This window comes from Diadema setosum, chromosome 3 (assembly GCF_964275005.1).
Source record: "Diadema setosum chromosome 3, eeDiaSeto1, whole genome shotgun sequence".
Taxonomy (NCBI): domain Eukaryota; kingdom Metazoa; phylum Echinodermata; class Echinoidea; order Diadematoida; family Diadematidae; genus Diadema; species Diadema setosum.
The window spans coordinates 18709182-18721747 of record NC_092687.1 but is presented as its reverse complement, the minus strand read 5'-3'; the positions used below and the strand labels follow the sequence as shown (position 1 = coordinate 18721747).

The 12566-nt window shown below is 43.0% G+C and overlaps 1 protein-coding gene across 1 annotated transcript in view; it reads right to left on the bottom strand.

Annotated features, from left to right (window-relative positions):
• Nucleotides 1–595: 595 nt before the first annotated feature.
• The window catches only part of LOC140246663 (uncharacterized), a 49526-nt gene continuing 37555 nt past the window's right edge, over nucleotides 596–12566 (bottom strand). Inside the window, exons 19-27 of the mRNA XM_072326002.1 lie at nucleotides 10426–10676; nucleotides 9313–9660; nucleotides 8370–8741; nucleotides 7725–7890; nucleotides 6789–6940; nucleotides 5249–5614; nucleotides 4306–4430; nucleotides 3064–3237; nucleotides 596–1614 (exon numbers count right to left, since the gene is read on the bottom strand). Of these exons, the coding sequence (XP_072182103.1) occupies nucleotides 759–1614; nucleotides 3064–3237; nucleotides 4306–4430; nucleotides 5249–5614; nucleotides 6789–6940; nucleotides 7725–7890; nucleotides 8370–8741; nucleotides 9313–9660; nucleotides 10426–10676 (2810 nt within the window). The 3' untranslated portion in view covers nucleotides 596–758. The remainder of the gene's footprint in view (nucleotides 1615–3063; nucleotides 3238–4305; nucleotides 4431–5248; nucleotides 5615–6788; nucleotides 6941–7724; nucleotides 7891–8369; nucleotides 8742–9312; nucleotides 9661–10425; nucleotides 10677–12566) is intronic.

The following is a 12566-nucleotide window of genomic DNA, read 5'->3' as shown; positions in this document are numbered from 1 at the left end:
ATACAACAAAACTGTCTGAAACATTGCGAACAGCTTTGGTATTAATGAAATAGCAACTAACTGGTATTATTCTTAATAATACACAATACAAAATTACACCTAACTAAAGCAAATGATTAATTATTCATAAAGAAGCAGGCAAGATAAAATGGGATCTGAAAAAAATATGATCAGTCAAAAAGCGATTATATTCCATAAATGTAAGCACAAAGAAAAAGCTTTCTATTCATACGTTTCTTTGACATGAATTACAATGTCATAGTTCTAGAAAGAGATGAAAATCAAGTGGTTCTCTCGAAAAGATGTGACTCAGTTTCTCTTCGATAGGCTTTGTGAGGAAAAATCGTCTTTATTTTGCTGGTGAAAAGGTGAAGGCAAGCCACTTCAAAGACATATTAATAATTCCTGTTGAAATATTAATATTGTCAATAAAGCTTTTGTGTTCCAGAACTGCAAAATCAATTTTCATTTCCCCAAATACAAAACACCCCGAAATCGATATCAAATAAAGAGCATTACTTACTCCGTTATTTACCAGTCTTGACTGGAGTTTTTTAATTGTTAAATTGTTAACTGTTTTAATTGATTTTCTAATTGTTTTGATTCTTTCTCAACTGGATTCTATCCCGGAGTCATAATCATTTGGATCACTTTGGAGTAGACCCGCTACCCCAGTGCTCCGTCTACTTCCTTCCCGATCAGAAAGTCCTCGTCTACTTCCTGCCAGGTCAGACAGTCGTGACCTCTGACCCTGAAAGTCAGCCCTCTGCCCCTTCTTCCTCCTGTTCCTGCTCCTCATCTTCATCCTCGGGGGAGGTGTCGCCTGTGGTCTCGCCGAAGAGCTCCTTGCCTCCCGAGTCGCCCACGGAGGAGAAATCAGGCGTCTTGACGTCTCTTCCTTTCAGTCGGAGCGTGACGACGTCAGAAGAATCTCTCAAGCCGAAGACGATGAGCTGGCCGTCCATGACGACTTCGACACATGAGATGCGAAGATCCGGGGTAAACATGGCCAGCTGCGAGGCGTGGTCGAGATCCCAGAGCGTAATGTCGCCCGAGACGACCACGGCACGCGAACCACCATCGATCATGAAGATCCGTGAGCTGGTGGTGAACTGGAGGGACTGCGCCGACGTGTGCAGCCGGCGAAGTGTGCTGCGACCTCGTTGGATGTCCCACACCTTCAGCTGGTGCCGCTCGTTGCCGAAGAGCACCCGGGATGCCGTCGCGTTCATGCCGATACAGCATACATTCGATTCCTTCTTGAGTCGCTTCCGCACCTCGCCCTTGTGCAGGTTCCACACGGTGATGTAGCTCACCTTGTCACTATCGTCGTAGGTGGCGTGAGCCAGATACTTGCCTTCCGGGGAAAGTGCAGCAACGTAGAGATAGAGCATGGAGTTCGGGTTCTCCACAGTCTGTACATGCTGCTGAGTCTGCACATCGAACACACAGAGGTGATGTGCGAAGTAGGAGCAGACGAGAACGCGCTCGTCTGCGCTCATCAAGAACTGCTGGATGGCATTCTCTTTCTCCTTTCTCATATCCTCCAATCGCTTCTTCTCCTTCTCCAGCTCCTTCTCTTTCCTCTTCTGCCGATCCGCGTGTGTCTCAGATCTGAGGATGAACAATAAAGGATTGACATAACCATGGTTATCAAGTAGTGCACGATCTTGAATGCGCATATTCAGCTGATTGTACGCACGGGTTATGCTTAGATATTTAGATGACATTTAGGGAGAAAAACACGCTTGATGAGTTCATCATGTTCTATTATCTTCAGCAGTCCATGAGAAAGCATTGACCATTCGTTTAGAGTAAGTGAAATAGTTCTCAAACACTTGTTCCCCGTGAAAGAATCAATACAGTGATAATGAATGTCACGTCATGTCATCGATGAATGTCATCGCAAAGTCTCATGTAGGCCTACTGTATGGTACATAAGCTAGTTAACGTAAAACGCAAACATTTCACATCTTATGTGATTCCATACAGTAGTTCTCGTGATAATCATGTTTTGTTTCGTTTTCTGAAAACCAGTATCATCCAGCAGCTATTTTACTGAACGTCGGCGATGTTATTTCTTATACCAACAAGATTTAGGTGATTAACATTTTATAACATTTTATTTATGATTTTATATCAACGTGTCAATGAAAGAATTTTCAAGAAAACCAAGAAAATGGACCATCTTCATAACGCTTCTTAACTTATATTTTCATAACCAAGGTTACACATGACATGCATGACAAACCAAAAGTTTCCACCAGACTATTTGCGTATGCAATTACTTCCTGCTAAATACTGGTTAGTGATAAGGTAAGAGTAAAGATTAGGGTTAGGGTTAAGTTTAGGGTTAGACTTTAGGTTAGGGTTAGGATTAGGTTCAGGATTAGGATTATGGTTAGGATCAGGGGAAGGGTCTAGGGTAATTGCCCAGGGGGTAATTGCCCTAGACCCTTCTACAGCTCAGTCGGTGGAGCACCGGGCTAGCATCCGGAGGTCTCGGGTTCGAATCCCGTTGGAATCCCATTTTCTTTGCTCCTTTGTCCACTGATAAACTATATTCATTTTTGGTCAGTTTCCTTCTGTTTGCGTTTAAATCTTTTTTTATGATACAGGGCCTAAGTCAAATTTTGACAAAATACCTTTTCATTTTGTATGTTTGATTTCCTTCTGTTCATTAAAGCCAATCTGCAAAATGGTGTTCAATTTCGCCTGAATCCTTGAGAGAGATCTATTCTTAGATCGGCTGACCGTAATTCAGGATAAATTGCTACATTATCATCCCATCCATTGCTAGGCCCTATCATAACGTAGTTACGAGGTATACGATTATGGAATTATGAAATCAACCATGACTATCGCACTCATGTACGAAGTGAGTCTGTCTGACAGCCATGACGGCAATGTTAAAGAGCTAATTTACGCAAATGACAGTGAAATAAAACTAATTAGGTAATGGGCAATTTATTATGGAACAGGAAATTAGTACACTAATGCGGGAGGGAAAGGGGCAGTCACATCATTCATCGCGATAGAAAGGGAAAAAAAGTACTTGTTTACCTCCGTTCCCATGGCGACATGTTGGCCGTGTTTTGCCGCATGAGCTTGGTCCGTAGCTCCTCCTCCTCCTTCCTCATTTGCGCGCGGTCCGTGCGGAAGTTTTTCTTGATGCGGAACTTGATGTGGCCTGACACCAGATTCCAGGCGATGAAGTGGTCGCGAGTCTCCGAGAGTCTATTAAACATACAACATGTAGAACGACGATGATGATAATGAAAGTTTAGCACGTGGTGGTAATGGGGAGCTTTAGATTTTCGCGACGGGAACGTTCAGAAGGGAAAAAACTGTTCTGAGCATGAGCAGGACAAAGTCGATCTATCTATAGCTCGCGTCGTCTGAGTTTTCGCTACGTGTTCTGTGCTAATTTTACGTCCGCTCAATTCACGACGTAGAGAGCTACTTGATGCATCTATCATAATATGGGGGCGCCATTTTATTTTTTATAGGGTCCATCCAAGTGTAATCTAAAGCTGCTTTTCAATACGACGCAGGGAAGAGGAGAACGTCCAACGCTGTGGCAAGCGTCGTCTCAAACGTCCGCGCCGTAAATCTAAAGCTCCCTAATAGCTCCATGGTATAACTAATAATATCTTATGTCAATGAGATTCATCATGGGACAAAAGTAATAACATTCATCATAACATCACGATAAAGATGAATGGTACTGATGATGACAACATTGATATTAATAATAATAATAATAATAATAATAATAATAATAATAATAATAATAATAATGGTTTATAATAATATTAGTAGTAATAATATCAATTATGTACAAAACAGAAATGATAATGATACAAAATAGTTATCATGATAAAACTGATAAAAAATGATGATGATAATAGGAATAATAACAAAAATTACAGCTGTGGTTACTATCCACAGACTATCGACTGCTATTTAAGGCAATGCACTGTATCCTCATCGCCTAGTCCTTGCTACAGGACTTGAAGCAGGCGATTCCTTGGTTTCTTGCTTATAAGCATCAAGTGCTCTACTAGCGGTGATGTTACACAAATCAATTCAAATCCAATGAAGATGATATCAATTATGATATTAACAACGTTGAAATAATAATGACTTCACAATGAAAACAAATCAATTGTAGAAACTTTAGATAATGTTTATGCACAGTCCTTCTACAGAAGGCAGGGGAACGAGAAAACGTAAGCACCATTTAAGTGCAGATTAATGTGTCGGAAATGTGTGATAATCATAATTTGTATTGAGATAAAATACCCGAGGAGAAGTTCGCCGTCCAGTAGGCGGTACTCGTGGGCCGGGGACGGCACGATGAAGACCCCCGTCAGCTTTCGCACGTACTTCTTGGTGCCAAGGTCGTAGATGAAGACTGTCTGGAACACCTGTTAACACGATAGGGGGCGGTATTTCATTAGTTTCATGACGATGATGCCTGCGTCTTGTTCGTGCATGCACACATTAGCCATGTGCACACGGCGGCAAGACCGAATGTTTGAGGGAGGAAGATCATTCGAGGCAAAACCCATTGAGTTGCATGTGCTTGGTTGGGCAAGTCTTCTGAAACTTAGTGAGCTCAATATTTAATACACAGGCAAATGTGACGTCATTGAGTTAAAAGAAGCGCAATACTTTGAGAATTTTATGATGAATGGATCTTTTTTAGGGGGTGGGAGGCATTTGGATAAAGAGGTATTTCTGATATTTATTCTTTCTCTTTTCTTCTGTGTCAGTGCGTTTTCTTCCTTGACAAAGTGTTCTGCAAACCAAGTTCTTCTTGAGATGTAACGATGGGTATACGGCAAAGCTAGATTTTTAAAAGTTAGGTGCTTACTGGACCCTCTGGACAGAAATTCCATGATACGCTCAAAAGGAAAACTCTTTTTTCTATCTTCCTTCTTCGTCTACTTCTTTGCACCATTATGGTAATAACGGTAGAAAGTAGTCGTAGTAGTAGTAGCAGTCTTGTTGTGGTCACATAACCACTATTATGATTCAATAATATTGTGGCTATATGAATTGGAAGTCTTGAGAGCAGTAGAAGTAGCAAAGTATCATCATCATCATCATCATCATTTCAATTCGTGTTTAAAATGAGCATTTAGCATTTTTTGAACAATGTTGTCTCAAATGTTGCCACTGTAATGTCCGATTGTTCTTGTATGGTCTCCTTTGTTTTTTCCCCCACTGTTTATTTGCTTACCTGAGTGGGATTTTCGCTGACGCTCGACATGCCCAGCTCAGAAAGGATGACGACGCGGTTGTTGCGCACGAGCACGATGTCGTGCTGGTCCGTCAGGCCGCGCTCGATGCGCACGGCGCTGCCGGCGCACTTTCCTTTCACGACGTTCCAGACGCTGAGCGGACCGTTGTTGACTGTCTTGGCCACGACGTAGCGGGCGTTGTCTATCATTGGAACCACCCCGCTTATCCCGTGACCCTTGACCTTGCTGTTTGACTCGTTCCGCTCGTTCACCTTCTTGCTGATGTTCCACATGCGGAGGGATTTGTTGTTCTTGGAGGCCGTCAGGCAGTACATGAGATCCATACATGCACCAAGGCGAGAGAGCTGGTATTGTGTGCAAAAACGTGGAAGATCGTGATCTCTGGCTACAGAAAGTTTATTTCTCCTTTTGTATTTCGTACATTCGAATATCATAACAATGCCATTTTAATACTCAAAAAGCATTGGCGACCTTTGGATCTGCGATGCGAACGCTAAGACGACGTTAATTAGGCTAGTGTTCTGCACATGCGCGAGACAGCAAGCTGTTTCCATCGTCCAACCCGGGAGGCTGCGTCGTCTTCGCGTTCGCGTCGCAGATCTAAAACTCGCGAATGAGACTATTACGAGGGCACTAAACGAGAAAGATCATCTGGATTATTTCCTGGGACCTTCCAGACATCGATCAAGATCTCTGAGACATTATCCAGGGCTCGACACTAACTTTTTTGTTTGGTGGCCCGATGGGGCCACCAAAATCCTCAATTTCACATTTTCGGTGGCCCGAGAGAAAAATTTGGTGGCCCCGTAAAGAAAAACCAATAAAAAAACATTAAAGTCCTGTTTTTTTTTAATGAGTCAAATATCTAAGTTTTCCAGTCATATAGTAAGAATTGGAAGTTGGACATACATCTACTCATAAAATAACCTCAACAAACTCGCAACACTCACTCTCAGGCACTCATTCAGTCCTTTTCATCCATCCTTTAAACAAATATAACTGCTAATTTCCGGCGCAAAAAGTTACGAATTAATTGACGTACTTTTCCCAAAATTTTGGTGGCGCGAGGCGGGCCACCAAATTTGCCCTTTTTTTGGAAATTTGGTGGCCCGACTTTCAATTTTGGTGGCCCCGGGCCACCGGGCCACCGTTAGTGTCGAGCCCTGCATTATCAGTGATCTTGTGGCAATACTCGAGAGACTGCTGAAAGATATTTCAAATCTAGTAAAACCCTTAAGAGCTTGTTTTGAGATCCCTGAAAGACTATATACCTGAGAGACCACTGAAATACCAGATAGGATGCAGAAAGACTATTTTGAACCGTATCAGAATTTTTGGGAGACCATGATGAAGACCACGAAATTCACTGAAAGGTCGGAGATGACTCATGAAAGAGCTCTGAGATCACTGAAAGCGAACTGGTAGATCATTTATCACTGATCAATTTACAGTCTTTTAGTGGTCTTTCAGAGGTCTCGCCCTATATGGAATGAGGCAGCTTGGTAGTATTAGGCTCACGTGCGCGTGTTTGGCGAGGTGCTTGTGGTCCTCCGTTTCGAGATTCCATACGGCCAGGGCGGTGGTGTTTGTGTGCGCGTTGGGGCAGAGCGACACAGCGTGCGATCCCTGGCGATTCACCAACAACTCATTTACCACGTCTGACGTACAACCTGATCAGAAAAATTACGTTATAATTAAGTCAACCCCCTTTTTTGTTGGCCAGATATGCATTAACTGGAACGAAATAAACGCGCAACAAGAAAACACAACACCTAATTTGTATAGAAGAACCAAAATATATCGGCATACTCATACACCGAAAAGTATGCGACAAAATATTTCAACCACCTAAATCTGAAAGGAAATGAGAACAAATATTTAACCAAAAGTTTGGAATGACCTATATATACAATGTTCTTTTTAGATCTACCCTACATCTAAGACTTCTTTATTTTCGATATAAACTTCTGCACAGAAACATTGGTATTAACGAATTACTTCTCACAATTTTCTAACACAGACCTTTGTACGTTTTGTTCGAGCTCCACAGAAACGATTACACATTTGTTTTGGGAATGCGATGTAACACTAACATTTATTTCTCAAATACAGGAAATTAAGTTGCAGAACCAAATTCAAATTACTAGAAGTACTTTCTTACTTGGTTCTACAGAAAACATATCATTATTTTCTGCCAAGATATCCAGTATTAAGTAGAATTGTATTCACATTATTTAGACTGTTCGTAAAGTTACGAACGACTTAAGAATGACTGATGATCAGTTCTTGTGCTGAATTATGGAAATTCTGATAAGTATAGCACATCAGAACTGATCACCAGTCGTTCTTAAGTCTTTCGTAACTTTACGAACAGGTTTACGAAACAGGGCCCTGGTCGGTCTGTATCTGATCTGACTGAACCGCATCGCCATTGTATCGACAGTGACTACGTACCTTGCACGGCCCGGAGGTAGGCGCCGTTCTTGATATCGAAGAGTTCGAGTCGGTGAATCTCTTTCGCCTTCTGGAAGAGGTAGCGACAGGCAACCACGTAGTAGTCCTTCGACACGCCCAGCGCCGTGATCGATGCCGACGCCTTCGGCGCGGGAAGCGAGTGAACCTATTGGAACGACGTCGGTCGTGAAATTCTCAAGTCAAAGCTCTTGGAGGACATTAATTTTGTGCAGTTACATCGGAATAGATTAATAAGTGCATATTTTGATAGGGAATGGATATTTCTCTAAGACGCAGCTACTGACTTTCCTGATCAACACTATAGGATATTATTTACATTTCTAATGAGTCAGACTTAGAGGATCTGGCTCTTTAAGCTTTATAGGTTGGCACGAACGTTCTGACTTCATGACTGTATGTGCAATAGCAAACGATACAGAGAAAAAAAATGATAGCTACGCGTCAAACCCTGTAGCTGTAAACAGAAGCAACTTCACGGTCACAATCGGCAGTTTATGAAGTATTTTCATCACGATAAAGGAGACGTGTTAGATAAAATGTACGCACACTAAATTTCATAACTGCTGGTAACAGTGCTTAGCAGATGCAGGTCTACATCGGGTTAAAGATGCTGACGTTACCAACCTTGTTCCCGGTTCTGGCGTTGACGACGCTTGCCATACTGCTGCTGCGAAACGCATACAAGACCCGGTCGCCGTTGGCGCTGAAGGACGCGCAGAGCGAGCCGTCCTTGTGGATGGCCGTCCCACCGATATCCACCTCCTGCTGAAGCTGAACAGCGCCCTCAGATAGGATCCACGTGCGCATCACGTTGGAGCCCGAGAAGAACGCCACCACCAGCTCGTCCTGTTCTCCGGCCGCCGTGACCACCGGCGGGTCGATGTACTGGCGGACCGACAGGAGGCACGTACCGCGGTCGAAGTCCAGGAACTGGATGCAGCTGGACTCCACAGACACGGCTATGGTGTCCGCCAAACACAAACGGAGACTCGAGATCTGGAAAAATTAAGGAATAAAGAATAAATGAAGGACGGAACAAGTATACAGATATAATGTTGTATAAAGTCGTTTATGAAGCCATTCATGATAAAATAAGGGTTTTGTCAATGGTGCCAATGCCTCTGCGTATGCCGTCCTAATTGTCCCCTTATTCTCACCCTGACACCTATAGGTAGGCTGTCCTGTCAGCTGAAATCCTTTTTATCCACATTCTTCACTCTGCTCTATCAAGGGTAATGGTCTCGACCTTGTCTGTTGCGCCAAATGATTGCTATCTACATGACTTGTCTCTGCACTTCGAAACCTATTTCAGTTTTCCGTTTATCAGGGGAAAGTCAGAACACGAACACGTCCTGAACCCGTCCCAGATCAGCGATTTTACGACAACCAATGACGCCACCTGTCTCAAAATCGAGACGAAAGTTAAATTCTCTACGGACCAATGTAAGGTTCTGGTACTGGATATCCTGGAGAACAAGTTTGTGGACATACGTAAACGGTAACAATCAACCATTTGCAATCAATCGGAACGCCGCGGCGCGCCGTTGCTAAACATGACAACACGAACCTCTTTCCCCACTCCTTCGATGGTCTTGACGACTTTCCTGTTCTTCAGATCCCAGAGCTTCACGGTGCCGTCTCGTGAGGCCGTGGCGGCAACGCCCACGGTGACCCGGGATGCTGTCACCGCCGTGATGACCTCCACGTGGCCGGCGAGCAGGTCGTACAGGACCCCGCCGGGCTGAGCAAGGCAGGTCACGGATGGGACCAGGGCCGGGATAGACGACCGCTGGGCTTGGCCCAGCATGATGGCCACGGTTGGGTATTTCTTCGGGTCACCGATGGACATGGGTTTATCATTTGTCACTATGCCGAGGAGCCTACCCACCAGCTGGGAGGCCAGCTGGGTGGGGTCCTAAGAACAAAGAGGACAGCAAACCGAGATGGAATACCATAGTAAATCATGATCAAACTCAATTAGTAATCACTGATTCAGAAAATCTAAAATCACTTGAAGTTGTTCACTTGAAATAACAGTCCCTAATAAATAAAATAATTATGACAAAATCAAGGGGGATATGCACGATTGGTATAATGGAGGGATAGCGGACCGGGGGTGGGTTGGGGCTAGGGGATGCACTTCTTTAGGTCTCAAGAAAAAAAAAAAAAGAAACAACTCCCATGACTTCCCAAAAGTTCTCCCTTATACTCACTGACCCTTCACCCAGTGAGACCCCTACCTTAACAAGCGTCCCGCAGGTCGTTTTCGGCCAACGACCATTCCTGCATCGCGGTGTCGGTTCGGCGGCACTGCTTACTGTACTTACACTTTCCGGCTCACAGCATTTTGGTAGATAAAATCAGAAACCCTACAAGAGGTGACTCGTACAAATGCTTGTATCTAGAATCATTACCAGACTTTTATGCAAACTCGGACAAGGAAAGTAATTATGGGGAACAAAGTAAACAAAAGGAACTAGGGAAAGTATTGGAAATCGTAGCAAGTAACGGTCGACTCCAGTCGATGGTATATCCATTGTATCCCCACGCTCTCGTTTTTTTTTTTTTTTTTAAATAATGATATTAAAGTACATTTAAAATGCGCTGTATCTATCATTACTGATACTGATACTATAAGTGTGATAGAGGATGGTAAGCATTTTGCATTTGGTCACGATACCTTAGTCAGCGCAGTGGACGACAGATGGAGTGTGTCACTCAGTAGACGCAGCTCCAGGTCATTGGGGTGGACGGTGAGGGCGCTCTGCACGTCGTCCAGAACTTGACGCAGGGAGGTGGCGCGCAGCTTGGCAAGTGTCCACTCGTAGTTCACGAGGACCTCGGACTTGAGCGCCTCCAGCTGGTTGGCGTGCAGGAAGTGGTGGGGAAGCTCGTTCAGCTTCCGCATGTTGTATACTTTGAGCGGCGCCCCTGATGGGATGAAGTAGGATGTTGGCTAAGATACACCTAACAGGTTTATTTCTTTTCCACAATGATTAAAGGAACACTGCGATTGAAATGGAGAAAACCTCTCTCATGTAAATCGGCACAACTTCATGATAAACAGGTCAATCGATCGTTCAACTTGAAACGCTATCAGACAGTTCTTGCTTCCACTCATTTAAGTTAACAATCGAGCTCACGTGATGACAGCTGGCATGACGTAATAATGGGAACTCCTAGTACTGTATGTCGACGGGTTCTCGAATCGATACGTACATGGGTAAAACGATGTGACGCTTAAACGCAAAACGTCAAGATTATGGAGCATCTACTCTGCGACGACGTGCTAACCGAAATGTGCTAATGATGCTATCAGTCGTTTTAACACCAATTTCTCATTTTTTTTTTCAGTAATGTTTTTGATGTGCACTGGGGGAAAAAATAAATGAGACCAGTTTCAATTCATCCGCAGCCCAGGGTAGTGGTATTATAGTATTATATGTCATAATCATTGCATGACGTCACAGGTTTGTAGGCCTATCCCTTATCTCTCACAATTTGAAAGCATTGCACATTGGACACAGAGATACTGACGAAGGCAGCTTCACACTGGCATGGGTGAAAATAGTCATCTATTCAAATAATAGGGTTTAATGAAAACATAAGAAAATCAAACCACGTCCTCAAGTTGGAGTTTAATCGCCCGAGTATTGTTTTTTTCTCTACACTTTTCCCTGCAATTTACAACGTCATTTTACACACAAAAGCAGTATTAGCCATCTGCAGTAGATAAGTTTCGGTTCGCATTCTTATCAAAAGTATCAATATGTATCAATCTCTGTGTTGCATGGGGTATGAAGCCTGAAAGATCATTCGTGCTGACTTAAGCTGCCATTAACGAATTTACAATGGCGTATAACTTGTTCTTACAATGCAACACCTCATCAATATTTTCGCACATATAATTTACTTTGAAATAGCAATAATATTAGGTTTTTTAACACGCAAAAGCGATAGAAATGGTGTTAGTAGACCTAAACTTACCCCTCCTGTGGTATCCAACTTTATAGAGAGGCAACAGCCAAGCATGTAAAACGAAGAGAAAACCAGCAATTGTCAAACAATCGAGCACTTGCAGCAAAGCAAACAGCAGATGAGAATAATACACAGAGAAGCGAGTATGGGTGGATCATAAAGCATGGTCCGCACTCACACCCGAAAGATAAGAGCGGTGTAGGCCGAATCTACTATAACGTGAGTTTAGAAATTCAAATGCGCTGGATGTTAGTGGAAGAATGCTCCGCTGTCCACTTCCACGTTAAAACTGCTTCAGTCTCAAGGGTAAAGCAAAGTTGAATTCTAATGCCACTTCACATCTGAAAGGAAGCATGGTTTACAAAAAAAAAAAAAATGTGTGCTGATTGTTGTTTGGGAGTCAATTTTTGAATGTGAAGTCGTTGGTAGCATATAGACCACTAACTAACGTTGTTTTCTGGGAAGCTCTTCCCGCGCTTTTATTTTTCGAGTGTGAATGGGCTTATTGGAATAATAACGGAAAATTCCCATACTTACAGAATGCTACAATGAACACAACAATAAACGTGGGAATTCCTTATGTCCATTAAGTATTTACGAAGAAAATAGTGAAATTACTGAAGCGAAATATTGATGATTATAAAGCGATAATCACTGCAAGAAAGCATTGGGATTTTGGATGGATAGAATGTAGGGGATAATCAATGCATTTTTATTGATAGTTTCCAGAGGAGATCACATGCATTTAGATAATATATTCACTGCAGATTGGGCATATTATAGATATAGGAAGTTAATTTCAGCATGCAAGCAATTATCACAGATTGGCGTATTGTGTTAACT